This window comes from Falco punctatus (assembly GCF_963210335.1).
Source record: "Falco punctatus genome assembly, chromosome: 4".
Taxonomy (NCBI): domain Eukaryota; kingdom Metazoa; phylum Chordata; class Aves; order Falconiformes; family Falconidae; genus Falco; species Falco punctatus.
Genome location: NC_137583.1, coordinates 88,422,130 through 88,441,782, shown reverse-complemented (window position 1 = coordinate 88,441,782; position 19,653 = coordinate 88,422,130). Strand labels below are relative to the sequence as shown.

The following is a 19,653-nucleotide window of genomic DNA, read 5'->3' as shown; positions in this document are numbered from 1 at the left end:
GGGATCCTTGCTAATGGATCCCAGTATGGAATCCAGTAAACGTTTAAAAAATGCTTAGCCCTCAGCATTTAGTTCAAAACACTGGTAATCATACAAAGAATGAAGTCCATAAAAGTACCCACAATACATAACTGAACAAGTAATTGCAAATTTAGGTAAAATATGTAATTATTGTGTGCTGAGATACAGCTGTAGTTCAGTTAGGCTTGGGAACTATTTCATACTGCAGTTAACTGCATGTATATATTTTAAACCTAATAGAATAGGTTAGGTAATATGATTACTGTTACATTTTCTTGGTGTAAGATTTTTTTTTTTAATCTAACTGCTTTTGTAAAAAATCTGTAACTTGTTTAACACTGTATTCTTAAAATATTCAAAGTGTAACTCCTGTGTCTCAACATGGCAGAGATGGGGAAGTGTTGTGAGTACAAGCCCTGCCTTTTTTTTCAGAGAAATTCTGCTCATTTCTACCACCATGAAATGTTACAACCATAGCACCTGCTGCATTTCTCTGGAAGTAGGCTGAAATGCAAATGGCCAAACCTGATTTTTCAGCAGGGATGGAAGGAAACGGCCAGTGGATGAGCAGAGGCTTTGTAGCCCCGAAGTGCAACTGGGATGGCGAGTCTGCTGCTTCCATGGTCTGCTGCCACTCAGGGGTGGCAGTCTTGCAGAGGGTGACCCTCCCCTCACACACATGGAGCTCTGATATTCTAAAAACAGCATTGAAACTCATTAGTGGGTTCATTTTATTTTAACTAGTGCGCTGACCAGTATTATCTCTTGTACTTCTTCACATGTCTGTGTCCATCTCTTCCCTCACTACAAGTATTGTGGGGCAGCACCAATGCTTACTCTTTATTGTACAATGTCTAAAGCAAATTAGGGTGGCGTGTTGGTCTGTGACACAGGGTTTTGACTATGGAGTCAAATCACGCATCCAATGCAGTTAACCTTTTTTTTCCCCTTTTATGTCTTCCTCAGGATTTTGGAACATAAAGGACACAGAAGGCCTTTTGTCAGGAGGTGGCAAAATCTGCCACTGGGAGTGAGAACAGAAAAGAGATTATAATTTTTGCTATAGCCATGAAAATCATAAAAGCACTAAAGAGAGAAATTATAAGCTATACAGTGCCAGAATTCCAGTGATATGCCTGAAGTGTTCCCAGGGCCAAACCATATTTTCAAACATATTAAAATATTTTCAAAGTCCAAGTCCCCACTTGTTTTTCACCAGAACACAAATTAACACTGAAATTCCCTTTCCTTTGATTTGGATGTATTATTCACACATAAATAATGACAGTCTTAAATGTAGGCCATGTCTAATATATTGATACCATTAGAAAAGTTAAGACAAAGCGTTGGTGTTAAGGCACATCAATCCCTTCTGTAGAGGCACTCTTCCAAGAGCAAAGTAGCCTTGGCTCACTGTAACTTCATTGCTAATCACCATGGAGGTTGAGGTTCACATCCTCAGAGACATTAGGCTAGAGTAAACTAGGGCTACCTTACTTATGCACGAAAGAGTCCTCATAACAGTATGGTATACAAAGGGACATTTTACAGTAATAGCTAAGTAATTTTATTTGGGAAAAAAAATATATTACCATATACAGAAACAAGAAGTGAGAAGTTACCCGTTAACAACCATTTCTCTTAATGACCATTCAGGGATATGACTCTCCCTGCATTAATTCCACAGAAATCTTAACAATGCCACTGGGGCACTGTGGTGAAAAAAACCAAAAAGAAACCCCAATCTCAATTCAACTGCAACTATTAAAGAAAGAAAAGAAATAAAAGTGGAAAGAAAGTGAAAACAAAGGACAAAGGTTACTCCTGTTTGTCCAACAGCATGGCTTGTACACGATGCGTGCGTTTTCAGTGAAAAGTGATGTACATGTGGTGGCCAGCAAGGCTACGCGGTCCTTACGGTGCTAAGCCTGGTGGTGTCTCGTCGCCCAGAGGCTCAGCAATGCTCTTGTCCCTCCAGCCCCCAGCTGAGCAAAGGGACCCCGAGGACCTAGCATTCTCTTTCCTTGTGTGCTACATGAAAAACTCTTCAATCCTACGCTCCTTGAGATATTCAGCATTTGTCCTGTAGTTTTCAGTCATACCAGGGGTTTACCAGCAAGTTCACAGGATAATGAAGTTTGGCTAATCTGGTAAAAACTTCAATCACTTTGGCTTTTTGACAGGCAAGTTATTAGCGTCATGAGTTACAACAGCAATATCAATATTCTAATTAAAACCTAGGGGGAAAAATAATCGATTATTGAGTAGAGCTTTACCAAACTTCTGCTCTGCTCTTGATTTTAAAGTCTGTGTGACACCACGGTGTTGCAGGAGCAGTGCTGTGCTGGGTTAGAGGTTTGCTCTCTCCTAACGCTGCTTTCTTGCTCACAAAAGAGGAGAGGAACCTACACCGAGTATTACTAAAGCACAAGACAGCAGCAGCAGGAGACTAGTTTGAAATCTTTCTTTCATATGGTTTAATTTGAGGTGCAAGACACACTTTTGTTCACTGGTTTTCTTTCTCAAGGTAACAGCTATGGTTACACTTTCCATGACTCAATCCCCCCCGTCGTTCCTGTAACACCTTCTGCTGGTGGTTAATAACCGCGTACCCGTGTGGCTGCACCGGGCTTAGCGCTGCCTTCCTTCTGAGGGCATGCCCAGAGCGAGGAGAAAACCCAGCCTTGACTCCAACTTTGCTGTAGCTACTTTCTGAAACTCTTGACCGGTCTTACCCTCATTTACTAAAATATACTTAAAACTGTTTGGGTTTTTGTATAATATTCTTGTTTAAATTTTTTTGTTGTTGTTTTTTTAAATGTATTGATTGCTAGAGTGTGACTTAAATATTCCTCACTGAAAACATGGCTCATCTTTCTAATATTTGCATAGTCACCTTTCTACATTTGATAGGAAAATTAGCTTATTTTTGACTACTTTGATAGAAAGCTATCTGATTTTTTCATTAATAATATTTAATACATAACTGGCTTGGTTTAGTTACGAATAATACTAAATGATCTCACAACAAATAGGTCCGAAACATTTTGAAATAAACATAAGCTCAAGAAGTTATATGCAACTGCAAAAGAGACCAAATTTCCAAATTAATTTCTTCAAAGGAGTTTTGTTTCCTACAGAACATGTCCTGCTATAACTTCTGCGCACTGCATCTTTCCCTCTTATCTTGGACTATTTCTTTCTTAGTGAAACACATCTAGCTTTCTCAAAAGATAACTTTTCCCCCAAAAATTGAGAAAACAGCTCCTCCTATTAGTATACAGTAATTGCACCTACAGTTACGGATGAACAGCTCCTGCTAGACACTCCACACACAGACAACACAGCTACACTCTAAAATCCACATAAATAAGAACTGTACGCCCCACAGACTACTGCAACAAAGCATGTCTGATAGATACTTGTATCTTAATGTGTAAATACAGACTTGTAAGTGCTGAAGGGCAGTGTTTTTCTTTTGCCTATTGGTTTCTCTCCTAATTTATTAATAACATAGACAGAGGGATTGACTGCACCCTCAGCAAGTCTGAAGATGACACCAAGCTGAGTGGTGCAGTTGATTCACTAGAGGGAGGGGATGCCATCCAGAAGGACCCAGACATGCTTGTGGACTGCATTCATGCAAACCTCATGAAGTTCAACAAGGCCAAGTGCAACGTCCTGCCCCTGGACTGGGGCAATCCCAAACACAGATACAGACTGAGGGAGGCATGGATGGAGAGCAGCCCTGCAGAGGAGGACTTGGGGGTACTGGTGGATGGGATACCAGACATGAGTTGGCACTGTGCTCTTGCAGCCCTGAAAGATAATTGTATCCCAGGATGCACAAAAGGAAGCACGGTCAGCAGGTTAAGGTTGAGGTGATTCTCCCTCTCTATTACACTTTCATGAGATCCCACCTGGAGCACTGCATCCAGCTCTGGGACCTCCAGCACAAGAATAGCATGGACCTGTCAGAGTGGGTCCAGATGAGGGTCACGAGAATGCTCAGAGGGCTGGAGCACCTCTCCTGTGAAGACAGGCTGAGAGAGTTGGGGTTGTTCAGCATGAAGAAGGCTCCAGGGAGACCTTATTGTACCTTTCAATATATAAAGGGGGCTCATAAGAAAGTCAGCAAGAGACTACACCAGGGTCTGTAGCAATAGGACAAGGGACAAAGGTTTTAAGCTGAAAGAGGGTAGATTTAGATGAGATAAAAGGAAGAGATTCTTTATGATTAAGGTGGTGAAGCGCTGGCACAGGCTGCCCAGAGCATCTGTGGCTGCCCCATCCCTGGCAGTGCCCAAGGCCAGGCTGGATGGGCCTTGGAGCAACCTGGGCTAGTGGGAGGTGTCCCTGCCCATAGCAAAGGGGTTGCACTAGGGGATCTTTAAAGTTTCCTTCCAACCCAAACCATTCTGTGATTCCATGATTTTAATTTTTAATGGAGCTTTCATATGAACTTTTTTTAAAGTTACCTGAGCATTTGATTTGATATGCAAACAGGTATTTCCAACTGCTTCTGGTATACAAATTCTGAATAAAAGCAAAGCAACACTGCAGTGAGCAACTTCAGGAAATAAAGCATTACAAACAGCACTTTCTCTCATCTCTGTCACAAACAAGCAGTTGAGCTGGTTCAGCACAGGTATACAAGCTACGCACATCATTATCTCATACTCCTTGACGATCTGGAGCATTCCTGTGTTGACAAGCCCTGAGTGATCCCCCCCCGTATTCCTGCTTTCCCCGCTGTGATCCCTGCGGGCAGGCATAGCCAGCGCCTGCCTGGTGGCTGCAGCCCTCCTGCAGCACTGCAGGAAGCCGCTGCACCCGCTAAATCCCAGCACGGAAAACAGCCTTGGCTTCAGAGACTGAATCCGCTCCCCAACTGCAAGGAGCAGCCCTTTTCTATGCCACTCTATGGGGCGTTCAGAAGGAGAAATCCTGCCAAGTTACACAAGAGATTTAAGAGCTTGTAGGTGGCAAACATTCACTTTTAACAGCGCTCGTTCATGTACTTTGTGCACTGCAATAGTCCCGCTGCTTTCAGTGGAGCCACTTGTATAAACAAATACTCAGCAAATTAAGGAGGGGCTGTGTGCCCCGTTTTTTATTTACACTTGGCTCATTTGGTCAATTAGACCACAACTTATAATAAGAAGAATATCTTAATGGCACATGCGGCCTCAGAAAGGAACCTGTACGGTTTGGGTTTTTTCCTTAAAGATCAATCATAAGGGAAAATTATTAATAACTTTATCTATAACTCACTGCAACAATTAAGAAAAAAAGCTTTCTCAAAAAATTCACACAGGCTGTTAAAACTAAAATCAAAGGGGTATGCATGTTTTTACAAAATAATCATTAATGAAAACTAGTTCACCGTGAAGTCTTATGAGCTCAGAAAGACCATATGAAATGCTGCTCACAGGCGCCATGAACACAGCTTTTTGAAACACTGGAATGGGTAAGTTAAACTCATTTTTTTTTTTGAGTTCTGATGCTTTCTAGAAGACAGGAGACACCAGAAATATTTGCATATAAATAGCTGCAGACTGATCTGGCCTCAGACTGGGTCACAACAACCTCTAAACACCGCAATGATCTTTTTATTGGTAGTGTTGAATCAGGCAGTGTGTTGCCTGAAATTAATCTCTCTTCTCACAAAGCAGCTAGTTCTATTTCACAGTTGTAAAAATTAGGCTAAATGAAATTGCTGTACCAGAGGCTCAGGAAATTAGTAGCAGTTCAATGTTCACTTTCTGTTTATCTCGTGAATGTTCTTTGAGTTATGGAGCAGAGTGGGAATTTGTCTGTTAACATACCAAGCCAGCCATATCCTACCCATACATGTGCTGAAACAGTTTCATTAATATCTAATGGAGTGTGGAAAGTCCGTTCCAGAAGAGACAAACAACAATATGGGTCGAAAGTTCCATGCAGGGCATATATTTGAACTGAAATATGACTTGAAGTTACTTAATTGAATTACAGCTGCATGGAGAGATTCAGCCAGGACTAGTATGTTTTTACAGTAGCCACCTAGCACATACTGTAAATTCCTCAGCCCTGTAGGGCCAGACAAGGGATAAAGAAGGAAATATGAATCATACATTACTTAATCCCACCTTAGGAAAAAGCTGTTTCTTGTGTGTTACGAACAAGATGCCCAAGCATCACAGAAAATATGCTCTGTTGCAGAGTTTTCACATGTAAGTTGCCATCTGGTCCTCACATCCTTCATGGTGACCTTGGCTGGGGTCATCCCAGTAAGATAACACCCATACTGTGTTGAAATGGCTCCTGAACTGTATATGGACTCCTTCCTTCTCATGAGGCTTGTGATTATTTTACCTTCCCAATGCTTGAATTTAGTATCCTTACTGGGCTCGTGCTGTAATAACATTAGACATATATTTGCATGCCTTTTGCATATTGCATTTGCATTAAGTTGTTTGTTTCCATTTAGAACACATGTAACTCATTTCCTACTGTACAGCAATTCTGTTCAAAAACTTTACAAGGTAGCAGATGTACAAAAAGCCTCATTTCTTCCTCTTTGACAAAAAATAGAAAGTCATACCCTCTTCAAGATCACTGGGTAATATTCAGATGTGCCACACAAAACGTGGGAAAAGCAGCAGCGTTATCTGTAGAGCGAAGAATATGTTAGGAAAGGCCTGATTTTCATCAACTTACGACAATTCCTTTCGACCTCTTCTTTGGGGAGGTTTCATAGATAAATATATTCTGCCTTAATTACCACCCTTTACACAGAGTACACAGAAGATATCAGAACCTGCCTGGGGAAGATTTCTTATTCCTTTTTGCACAGGCATAAATACAAGCAGAGGGTTGGAATGGACAACAACCATTTCTTGTACCATTATCTTACTGCCAAAAGTAAGGGCCTAGGGTTCTTTCTCTTTTACAAGCTGGTACATGTCCTTCTTAGCAGGCATTTTTTGTTCGCTCTATGTGAGCATTTTGGAAGAGAAAAGGGTTTTTTCCCACAAACCACAACAGTTCCCAGGCCCTTGCAAGTTCCTTTGATGGCACTGTAAGCTACCTATTCAGTGCTCTTTTATGGGTAGTATTCATTGATGCCCTTAGAACAGTCTCCAATGGAAATACAAAGTAAGTTTTAAACTGATCCCCTCTCCACACAGAAATCTTCAATTGATGCTGAAGGAGTTCAATGCTTTGTGCTACAGAAAGAAAAATAAAATCCTGGGTACTAATGTGGAGGTCTGGAGTGATTTCTAACTGAAGAGAGTTATCTGTGAGCAAAATAATTTCCTCTCTTTACTACAGATCTCATCAAAGCTTGACACAAAACTGAGGGCTCTGCCCTCAGCATGAAGAGATGTGTTTCCATTCCCTTACAGAGGTGCCAGCAACTGCAGGCAGTCATTCAACAACTATTTGAGAGTTTGGAAAATATTTATACAACTAATGGATAAACTAGGACTGTTGACATGGTGTATCTGAAGTATGCCAGTATATTTTCCCAGTCCATCATTTCTTACATGGGCGTGTGTATATATATATATACACACACCCACTGTAATGTATTCCCCTGTTTTTCTGGGAGAAGGTGAAGAAGGTAGCTGTATGTCTTATTTTTCACATGCAAAATCTAGTGCTTAAAGACTCTTTGGTGTTTTGGTTTTTTTTTTTTTTCTCCATGCAGCTATCTATAAGACTGAAACAGATGGCTTTGTTGCTGCTGAGGGGGTTTTATGTGTTGTTTGGTGGGGTTTTTTATTGTTCAGTTTTTTAATAGGTGAGGAGTGGACAAATCATGCAGTTTACTAACTGCATGCCTACCTCCTCTTCCAGATATTTGCTGGGAGAAAAAGAAAACATTGCATTAGGAAAGGTAAAAGTGCAGCTCATTTTCTATTTTCCATTGTATAGCGTTGGCATTAAGAACTCCAGGAATTTAGAACTGTAGAGAGGCTTTTTATCTGTTTGTTTTAATAGTGGTTTTCAGAACATTTGGTGTGAAGAGCACAAGTCATGAGAATATGGGAATGGTCTCTTAGGTCTGACTGGTATCGCACTGAATTACCACTACTCAAAAGGGAAAAAAAAAACCAAACACACACACACACTTGTTTTAGTCCCCTTAAAAAGGTAAAGCACACATATTAGTATTGGCACCAAGCACCAGCAGCACTTCCTGGAGGGATGCTGTAGTGCTGTCCTCCACTGGAGCTTCCCTGCATCCTTCAGATCTGCAGTCACAAAGACCCTGGGGTAAAACTGCAGTCTACCAGGACCTGTTGGCAACAGCTTGCTGGGTATTTACGCAAGTACACAGTGCAAATCAAGGCAGCTCGGCGGCACCGCTTACTAAGTCTGCACCTTGCTTAGGGCAAGGGTGGCACCAAGTAAACTTCTTTAAAACTGTTTCTGGTGTGGAAGTAAGGCACTTTGGAGAAAAAAGTAGCTAGAGGCAGTATGATAAAACACCACCATTCAGACAAGGCCTTTAAGGAATTTATTTTTAGGGGGAGCAGAGAACAATAGCAAACGAAAATGCACTTTAGCAACCACCAGGGTAAATGAGGGTACTTGCACAACAGTCTTTCACTGAAAGAGAGCAAGCAGTAGCATTCAGCATCAGTCAGCCTCTGAGGAAGAATGCTCATATGATGGAATTTTTTTTTTTTAAGTTTACATTGCTCTTTCTTTCTGTATTTCCATGCTTTTACCCAGAAAGTCTATTGCATTAAAAGTAACTCATCTTACTATCAGGAAAATATAAATGTGTAAAAGTTACCACACAAGTAAGTACTCCTGCTTACCCAAAATATAATACAGTAAAAAAAGAATGACTACTCATTTGAAAAAAAGCTGTCTGCCTCCCAGCACTACTATTCTAAGCCATTTGTTGATTCACCATTATCTTCTCAGAGACTATTAAGTCTTCCTAGTGTGCTCATTCTCCCCTTGGCATAAATGAAGAAACTTCACTGTACTGTCTTTTTCTTTCTCCCCCCCCCCCCCCCCCCAAGACCTGGCTGCAACTTCATGTCACTGTATTTGTACTAAATATTCCCTGCTTTAAATAATTTCACAGGCTACATCAATCCTACCTGACATTGTCATGCCTTTGAATGTAAATCTTGTGGAAAATCCTTTCAGGAGGTTTCAGAAAATCTTCCTTCATTTCCATTGCAACATTCCTAGGCAAAAGACTCATCAAGAGACGTTCCTAAAAGAAAACATAAACAACATCAGTTTTGTGGTACAGTGTGTGACAATTATTCAAAAGTTTTAAACGAGCAGACTGAACACTCTTTTCCTAACCTAGTCTGCTTCCTGAGAATTTCCGCTGCATAAACAATATGAACCATTTCTCTCAAAGTCCTGCAGACTGTGTGGGTGTCTGTAAGTCTTCTGCACAAAAAAACCCCCCAAAACTCAAGAAACTCTACAGACAGCGAAGAGTCAGCTTCAAGAGCAGACAACTGTCCATAATGTTCACTAACATCACAATGCTAAAAATAATAACTTTATTGTTAGTAGCATTTATTTGTCTGGGAAAGACTTCCCAGGACCGTTTGTTATCCTTTTGTGTGTCCTTTTTCTGAATCTAATTAAAGTGCTACATTAGAAGAACTATGACAGCTAGTTATTAAGCAGTGAGAGCGGATGATAGATTTATCCACTGTCTGAATCAGCAGAACAATAATAAAAGTACCATTTTAATGGTATCTTACCCAGCGTGGCACCATCTGTTCCAGCCATCTCAGGAATGGAACACATCAGTACAAACCCCTGGATAAACATCTTTCCTGCTATATCCACAGAGATTTTTGGCATGGGTCACTGACAGGTGTAAGTAAAGAGGACCTCTAACATTTTGGATCTTGTCAGTACTGACTATAAAGGCCTATGTAGTTTTTCCACATATTCTGGCCCATTAACACATAACACCTGAGCAGGTGTTCTTAGGTGTCGTAAGTTGTCCTTAGATACCTACTCAGGTTGTGTTTTCACACAGAAAACACTCACCATTTAAAACTGCAGTTCCAAGTTTAACCATCAGACCTGCTAGCTTCAGCTATGGCAACCACCTGAATGAATTCACATAACCACATCTGATCTGATTCAGGAATCCCATGTTCCAGAGAACTCAGGGCAAGGCTGGAGCAAGGAAGAGATACTCTTGGTAGTAGAAGATCAGGTCAGGGAATACTAAAGCAACCCGGACATATATAAGTCCATGTGCCCTGATAGGACGCACCTGTCACAGCACTACCAAAACTAACAAGCTGCAACAAGGCTTTTATCATCCCATTCCAGGTTAACTTCAATAAGTAGTTCCCACACCTTGCCCCAGCACAGACACCAACCCCCCACAAGGTTTCAACAGTTCATCTAATATCCGTGCTGTATCTTCATCCTCTTCAGGCCAGTCCACCCTGCTTCTTGCCTCTGCTACATCCTTCTCCTTGTCCCTCCTCCATCCAGGGCACTCTCTCTACTCCCTCTGCTTCTTCCAGGTCTCTCTTCATCCAGGGACCCTCTTCCATACCCCTTAGAGCTATTTCACTACTTAGCAGGAACCAGCCACAGCTGCACCTCATCCACATCAGCCAACCCACCGCCCCTGAAGCGAGCCCACAGCTGTATATTATCAATGTCAATTAACCCAGCTTCATTCCTCTATAATTCCTCTACACGTGCCCACAAGCACTGAGGGAGCTGACAGATGTCATTGCAAGGTCAATCTCTATAATCTTTGCTCAAATGTGGTGACTGGGAGAAGTGCCTGGAGACTGGAAGAAAGAAAATGTCATTCCTGTCTCAAGAAAGGCAAGAAGGAGGAGCCAGGGAACTACTGGCCAGTCAGTTTCACCTGGAGTACTGGAAAAGTAGATGGAGTATCTCATCCTGGAAACCAGGGTGGCTGGACCAGATGACCTCCAGAGTTCCCCTTCTACCCCAACTATTCTGTGATACTGCTATCTGATGATCGAGAGCCACCATAATGGAGCTGCGAGACATCACAGAAGTGCTGATCCTGGCCAAACCACATCTTCCTTTTATTTAAATGACATTAAATAAATCAGGAGCAACAATTAACACTGAGAAGAGGGTATCTGCACAGACAAGTGCTTTGTGCTGCTTGCATGCAAATATTCACCAGCCAACACCACCACACAATACTCAAAGGATTTCTGATTTTGCAGTATCTTCTGGAATGAAACACATTGAATATTTGAATATAACACCAAGGAATAAGCTCAATTTTGCAGAGCTGCCCTAGTGCTTACTTTAGAGTATAGCTCCTTCATGTTTGTGGCAGTTCATATGGACTTGAGGCTAAGCAATATCAACTATTTTCTATTGTTCTTATATGTATACTATGAATATTGAAAAGAATATGATGGAATTAAATGCCTGTTAAAAGTTTATGCAATATCAATTAGAGATTAACCAAACAGCCTCACATATTGATAGAAAATGGTTAATTACTATAATTTTTATGGTAACTGAAGTTATTATGCTTGTATCTTTGCAGCAGAATTGTAGTTTGGGTAACCTAAATTGTGTTAAAATCCAAAACACATAGTTTTGTCAGCACTGGATGTTACAAAGCTCTGTTGCCTACTACTCGTGTCTTGCAGTTGATTTACTGTTTTAACTGAAATATACTGAGGTTGTAAAACGACCTGACCACCTATCAGACAATAAAGAATCCACACAAGAGAGAAGTTTGGACTGATGGCTAAATTCTCTAGTGGTTAAGACAATATAAACTCCAAAGGATGCTGGAATTTCATGAGTATAATCCTGGATGCCAATGTTACGATGTCTGACAAGGACTAAATGGTCACTGTAGCTTCTCTTTACGTGAGTATATTAAACGAGATTGTTGCCATTTTGCTGACCTGGATAAGTAAATTCCAAAGCTGTTATGGAGAAAGAATGGGGTTGCAGTTTCTCTTTCCTAGAAAGTCAGACTGAAACAGAGAAACAACTGAACAAAAATTACACTGAAAGGCTCTTCCAGAGACCAGTGTTAGCTTAATAGTTCTTCTATGGCCTGAAAACACAATTGCAATACGACGTGTGAATAAAAACCTCACAGAGCATTCTGCAATGCATGGTAAATAGCACCGAAGACAGGGAAGTAATAACAATCATTACTGGGCCGGTAGCATGGGAGAGCTGCAGGATGCGGTGCCTGACAGCGCTGAAACCTGCAGGTCTGAGGTCTGTTAAGGGAGGTGACAAAAACAGTGATTCCTATACATGTTAGCTCGACTATTACAAGACCTGAAGGGAGCTTATGAAAATCCTGTATCAAATTGTGGTGGCTTGCTTTTTTTTTTATTAGAGATTAAAATAAAATAAAATTAAATTAAAAAAATAAAATAAAATGGATTACTGAGGAAGAATTGTAGAGTCTCTACAAAGAGGGTGAGCAGCCTCAGACCTAACAAGCAAGGAAAGACTCAATTATGGCTTCCTCAGAGGACAGCCACTGCTCACCTTTCAGGCCAAGAAGGAAAGCATCATCATGGCTGTAAAGAATTGTCACTTGAAGAGAGACTGGAAAATATAAGGAACCACCCTGCAATGGAAAGTATCGAAGCACTGAAAAGAAATGAAAGACAGCGCCTACCTCTCTAGAAAAAAATATATATAAGAAGTTTTTTTTATTTTGGGCAAAATCTCATCTGTCAAGCAGATCAGTATTGCGGTCAGCCTAAGGAATGCTCAAGGACTCAGAGGGTTGGAGCTGTGAGAGGGAATTCACATGCACCAAACACGGCCTTGGAAAATTTGGGGATCCCTGCTCCGCCTGGATCCCTGCTCAGCGAGTCCTACCATCATTGTCTGATGTTTTTTGTTTGCTCCTGTATGGCTAACCTGTGTGTCAAAATAATCTGAAAAGCAGACTAAAAGGAAAACTAGATGTGCATGGCTGCATAGTGCTTTGAGTGGAACAAGTGACAGCACTAAAGCAAGGCTGGTCACATTTGTGGTGACATTCATGCCTGAGTGGTTGTTGCTTCTGACAGGGATGGGTGGTGACAGAAAAAAAATAGAAAGAGTGAGGCAGGGAGTACTAATCAATTAGAAACAACTTTGACTAGAATACAACAGCACCAGTACTGCAGACCTTCTTGTTGGTGACAAATGATGTTGTACAGAGGTAGCCTCAACATGTGGCATATTCCAAAAGACAGAGCCTAGTACAGAGAACAGTGTTTCCACATTTTCACCTTTCTCACTGATCCACGATGCTGTTTAGGTTTATTATAGCTGTTTTCTACCCAGAAGATTAAATCCTGGCCCTATGACGAACTTAAGCTAATTTAGGAATTTGTGCTCTGTTCTCCTCCTGTTGTAAATCTTCACTCAGCATTAACATGGACGTCTAAAGTGAAATCACTTTCTTAAAAAAAAAGATTCTTTTCAGAGATTTGAATTGTCTGTCAATGATTTTGCATTTCCTGCATAAATCTAACTAAGAAAATGACAGATGAAGACCTGTATCTCCTTCATACACAGCATTTTTCATTAATCTTGTACTTTAAATTGCCAGTCCTAGCCTGGGATTTGGCACACCAAATTGGGCTGTTTCTGCCAGCTGTCTTGTCCTCATTAATGAGGATTTCTGCACCATTAATGAAGACTTAGTTAATTTTGAAAAGGACACTCGATTTAGTAAAACATCCAGATTTCTTTCTCCCACAGCAATGAAGCATCACTGGAAATAAGAGAAGGAACAAACATTCATTTGACTCCAAGGCAAGTCAAAATGTGCATCCCAAGCCAATTAGGAAGTGCTCAGCACTACCTTGGCACTATTCAACAACTAGCACCATTATGCACATGACGAAGAAGAAAATATGTAAAGGCACAGAAATGGGGCGGGAGAGGGGAGACAATTGTTTCTCCCTGTTAATGGCCCAAAAGATCCTATATGGCTACTTGTTTTTTTGAACATCCAATTCTTAGTCCAGGTTAGACCTGGGGAAAAACTTTGTCTTGCAGTTACTCAAGACTTGGCTACACAAAGCCACAGTGGACTAGACCTGGTGTCGCTGGTGGTCCTGCTTTGAGGGGGTGGCAGGACTGGATGATACCCAGAGGTCCCTTCTGACCGTTGTGTACCAAGGGGGCCAACAGCACAAGGATCGGGAGGGAAGGGTGCCTGTGGCTCCCTGAGGAGACCTGAAGCCATCCTGCTATCTTACTGCACACAAGTGTGTCTTCTAAAATAGCAGGGGAGTTTAAGGCTCAGCAGCCTCTAGCAATAGTGTGATTTCTCTTTCCTGAGAGAGGAAGTGGAAAGAAGTAAGCAAACAGAGACTGTTGAAGCAAAAGTTTCCATCATCTGCACGCTCTATTCTGCCCCAATGCTCTCTTCAGCTTTCTCCAATTTGGGGGCTTCTCAGCACAACTCCCTCTCCCATCCCCATCCCGCTTAGGAGAGCTGCTCACACCCACACCCTAGCTCTGCCTTTACAGGAGTCCACAGTGCAGCTTCCTAAGAAATGCATTTCTTGTGCCCATCTACAAATGAAGATGCCTGCCCCCCTCCCATTTTGAGAATCATTGTCTTTCTCATTTTACTGCTTCTTCCAAACATTTACGACTTTCTGAGGGTCCCTTTGAAATTTTCACCTTGATTTATAATCATTTCATGCAACTTCCCAAATAACACTATCCAGTCCAATACCACGTTCTATTCCTATTGTACACAATGATTTATTTTGACATCTGTATGGGAAATGACTGTGATACATTCTCAAATTCCTTCAGCAAGTTGTAAGTCATTTATGAATCCACTCTCCCTTCATCACAAAAGCAGGATGAAATGCAGAAATATGTCTCAATGTTTCCAGCCAGCATCCTTTCTTTTCTTTCCCATCGCCTGCTGTGCAGCTAAATGACCCCTCACAACTTTCCACCAACAAACTGGATGTACTCTTGGTGCTTCTCCATGCTAAATTACAATCCTGTAAATTATCATATGAGATAAATAGAAAACAAAATAAAAATCTTATTTATAGTCAGTGCAGACTATTTTATCAAAGGAAATAGTTGTTGCCATTTTTTTCTGAGAGACAGGAGAAGCATCCAGAGGAACTTCAGCGTTGCCTCAAAGCTGCTGGCTCTCGTGTTTCTCTTGTTCTTTGGATCTCGTTGCTCCTTGCCCTCTCATGCTACTGTATATGCACATCTAGTGGAATTCATTTTGGGAATAAAGTTACAGTCTGGACCTGCTAAAGGGCCATGCAGAAAAATTTACTACTTTGCATGTCTTTCAATCCCATCAGAAAAGGGCTGCAGTGGATGCAGCTCAGTCTCTTCGAAAAGTCCACATCATTGGGCTCCTCCTGAGCTGCTGCTCACAGCCAGCATGCTGGCACTGCTGCCCTCACCCACCAAGGATCCTGCGCTCCAGAGCCTTCTCCAAATGAGACTTGGAGGTTCCCGAGCTCAGGCTGGGGAAAGCAGTAACCCTGGATGGCACTCCAGATCCCGGTCCTTTCTCACACTCCTGGGCACTGAACCACATTATTCAGGATAGGCTGCATGCCCACGGTCCACTGCTTTTTGCATTTTCATAGGGACTTTAAAAAGAAAGAAAGAAAAATGGAAGCATGTAAGAAAAAGAGGTTTGGGACCTTTGTTTCCTGGCTGATAAAATATGATTTTATTTTTTTTTTGTTATAGTAACACTCCAACAATGATGACAAACAGGAAAAGGAGCTCACAAAAGAAAGGAGCATTTTGATCGTCTACTCTACAAGCTTTTTTACAATACAAAATATGAAATCTAACTCACCAGTTTTTGCCATCTATCACAGATTGTCTTCTGTTATTGCTATACTTAAATAGAAAGTGCCACCATATTTAAAAAAAAAAAAAAAATTCCTAGAGAAGATGAACATCAGACATGCATATAAACCATTAATGAGACAAAGTCAGCTCATCCATATAATTTTGAGATTCAGCTTCTACTTAGTCAGCAGGGACTCCAAAGTACACCCTAAATATTACCACCTGCTACCTAATTATACCTTGATAAGTTCACTCTTGAATAATTTTAAAAGCTATTGCTTAGTGGGTTTATGGTCTCTGTCATCCCTATATTACATTGCACAGCCATTTTAATTCTCTGCAAGGAAAACAGAAAAGTGAGAAAGCAAAGAAGCCTAGTGAAATGCGTGCAAGAACAGAAGATCTCGTTAGTGAATTATTTCAAATTAAACTATGCTATGCCCTTTCTTCCAACTAAGCACACAAAACCCCCCTGCTGTTAGAAGTGGTGGTTTCTTAAAAGCCACAAGGTGGCAATGTTTCAGAACGTTCCTGAGATATCTTGAAAAACTATATTTACCAGTAAGTCATTATTACAATCATAAACATAAAAGACTATCCATAAAGCTGCCACCTAATGCACAGATTTGGAGGATGGCTAACATACATCCTGGTATGGTAGATGGTTGATGGTAGATGATCAATATACTACGGATGAACTGGATGCGTAGATGTGTACCATTTGACATCTTTCTATGGTTAACTGATTATTTTTGTTTAAATAAAGGAAAGGCAGGATATGTCATCAGCATAGTGTTTAATGAGGCATTTGATTCCACATGGAACATTATTAGTTACAATGGAGAAGGTAAGACATCTGAGAGGAATTAGGGGAAGGTGAAGTCTTGGCTAAAACAGAGGGAACAACGGGGAGCGTGGAGTGCAGAAGCATCGGGCTGGGGGGTAGGTGTAAAGACACCATAAAACTGCTCGAAGGTACAAAGTTCACAGGACAGCATACAAGAAGTGATAAGGATGACAAAATCTCAGCAGTACATTGTGCCTTTCAGGTACTATCCATGAGACGAAATGAGTGGGAAACCTCTGCGTGTAAAAAAGCTTGATACCCACTGACAACTGAATGACTGTGGAGTATTCGCATGACGCTACCCTAAAAAGGCAGCTGCAATTCCAGAATGGACTGGAAGATTGCTAGTAGGATAACTGGAGATAGGCTCCACAAATCTTGTTGAAACGGGAACAAAAGCAGAGAAAAGCAATGCGGATGAACAAGGAAACTAAAAGTATAAAAAGCATAGTCTGTTTTCCTGGTTGCCCTCATATGTATCAAATCAGAATGCTTTAGAAATATATCAGTAAGGATTAATCTTCAGAAAGGCAAGCTAGCAGCATTGGCACCAGATATAAACTAGCAATGAATAAATGACTGCAGCATCAACCTACCATTATTTATTATTTATTATTTATTATTTATTATTTATTATTTATTATTTATTATTTATTATTTATTATTTTTTATTTTTTATTTTTTATTTTTTATTTTTTATTTATTTATTTTTATGCCATATCCTTAGTATTAAGTCTCTTTGAAACCTAACTGGCAAAATTGAAGGTATCCAAAAAACCATCACAGAAAACTTGACAGGGAAAAGATGATACTCATTTCAGTTAATGGAAATCTTCCTACTGGAAGTGAACTCGATCAAGAAGAAACTGAATTCACACAACCCAAGAGTGCCTTTATACTTAAGGCATCTTTATTCGCCTCACCATAGTGCAAGCAAGTAGCCATACTGATACAATCAGACCATTCTCTAGAGCAGATAACTTTAAGCCCTCCTTATGCTTAGCAGGGAGGAAGGAACAGGTTTCTGCGGTACATTGCTACAGACAGGTATTTTGTGACTCCAGCAGTGATTGCATCTTCAAAGTGACCCCTTCAAACTAAGTGTGGATCACTGCATTGTTTGTCCCTTCAGCAAAGGCAGAAACAGGTACAGGAAAACAAGGTAAGGCAGGGAAAAATACAAAGCAGTGGCAAAACTTTTTGCCTTTCTGCAGTGAACATGGGGAAGAAAAAGAAAGGTCTGAAACTTTCCCTAGGCGCAGCCACCAGTGACCAAATAAGCAGCAATTATGGAATTGTATCCTTAAAACACACATTTCAAACATACTCTAACTCAGTGCTCTTCCTTTGAGGAACTGGAGTTAGGAGGTAAAGCATTAGTCTCAACACAAACTGCTTGTTTTAGCCTTGGTCACTGTTCTGTTCAAAAGCTGCATGGGTCAGACATGCTACCAACCACAGAAACATCCAGAGAAGGTTAGAGGGTACGGGAAGACAGTAATACGGTATACTTGAAACTACCTGCTATGAAAACAAACAAAAAAATGTCAAGTGGTAGTTTTCAAAGCTTATCTTATATATTAAACATTAGTTTAGTCCTTGTTTCGATCTATCACACTCCAGTAGAATTTTAATAAGTGAGTTCTTGAGGACACATCAATGAAGATGAAATTTTTTTTGGCACACAACAGCCACTGAACCTACTGTTCTAACTCTTCCCATGTGGAAAGAAAACATTTTGCCCATTCTTCTGGAGAGTCAGGAAGGTCAGGTTTCATCTTTCAGTGAAGTGATCCACCGTGATCATTTTTTTTTTAGTGAAATGATCAGTAGTACTGACAGCATGCATATGTGTTGAGTATCCATTTGTTAAATTTTTTATATTGAACAAATATAAATTTGTTAAAAACAAAAAGACACGCTTAAAACACAAATTCAAAAAGATTAATTTCTTTTTAAAAAGGCTTTTCTGATTCCATTAAAGAGGGGCCTTAGAAATGAATAGAAGGAGTACCTGTCACCTGCCAGTGCTGTGACCTAAGGGAACACAGAAGGGCTAACTCAGTGCCCAGGCAGCCTGCAGCCCGGGCACAGGGGAGCTCTGGTTTGCTGGAGGCTGAAGTGCCGCACAGCGCAATGCCTTCCACTGCCAACAGGGCTAGGACAACAACCCTGTCACTGTCTCTCCCTTCTTGCCTTCTGAAGATGCTAGGAGGATGGCACTGCAAGCAGCATCAGCTTTGCCGGCGCTACCCCCTTGCAGGCTAAGTGGAAGAGCAGGCAGAGCCCCACCGACGTACCCCTCCTGCACCGAGTTTCCTTTGCCGTTACAGGTTCACCTCTTCCAGCCCACAGACACATCTGGTTTGTTCCAGCAATGGAACGCTGAATACCCGGACCAGGCATGTAGATACTCCTCAGGAAGTGACAGTCACAGAGCTCAACCTTCAGCAAGGCAGAGGCACCCCCTCTTCTGCCCTCACTAACCCTCCAGCCCCCAGCTAGTGGGATTTTCCCACAGAACGTGCTGGAGAAGGCACTGGCACTGTGGCCCTCTCTGCTTTTCCTCCACCCCACAAGATACGACATCCTCCTTCGCCACACTCCTTCTCCAAAATCACGATAGCTCCACCAGCAGCACACTGGTACGTGGCAAACCTGCTGCGGCGTGGGGCCAGCGCCGGGGAGCAAGGGAGGAAGGCTGCAGGCACTGCCTGTCCCCTGTCCTCACTGCTGGGGCACACAACGTCTGTGCCCGAGGGCCCCGGATGGGGGAACAACTGGAGGAACATTAAGGACACGATGCCACACCAGCACTTCACAGCGTAGCTGTCGCCAGATACAGCACCCGCTGAGAGCTGTGGCAGCCACTTGGTATCAGCACGTGCCTTTTCTTATTACAGATTTTTGCCAGCGGTAGAACAAGCAGGAACTCTTCAGTGAAGATAAACTTTTTGATT

General features: G+C 41.5%; 1 protein-coding gene across 3 annotated transcripts in view; it reads right to left on the bottom strand.

Annotated features, from left to right (window-relative positions):
- Positions 1–19,653, bottom strand: part of ADCY1 (adenylate cyclase 1) — a 149,752-nt gene that overhangs the window by 81,112 nt on the left and 48,987 nt on the right. For all 3 annotated transcript variants that reach the window (XR_013927333.1, XM_080382090.1, XM_080382091.1), the window contains exon 3: positions 9,129–9,247. Coding sequence is in view for 2 of the 3 variants with exons in the window: in XM_080382090.1 (XP_080238216.1) it covers positions 9,129–9,247 (119 nt within the window). In the remaining variant the exon portion in view is untranslated. The remainder of the gene's footprint in view (positions 1–9,128; positions 9,248–19,653) is intronic.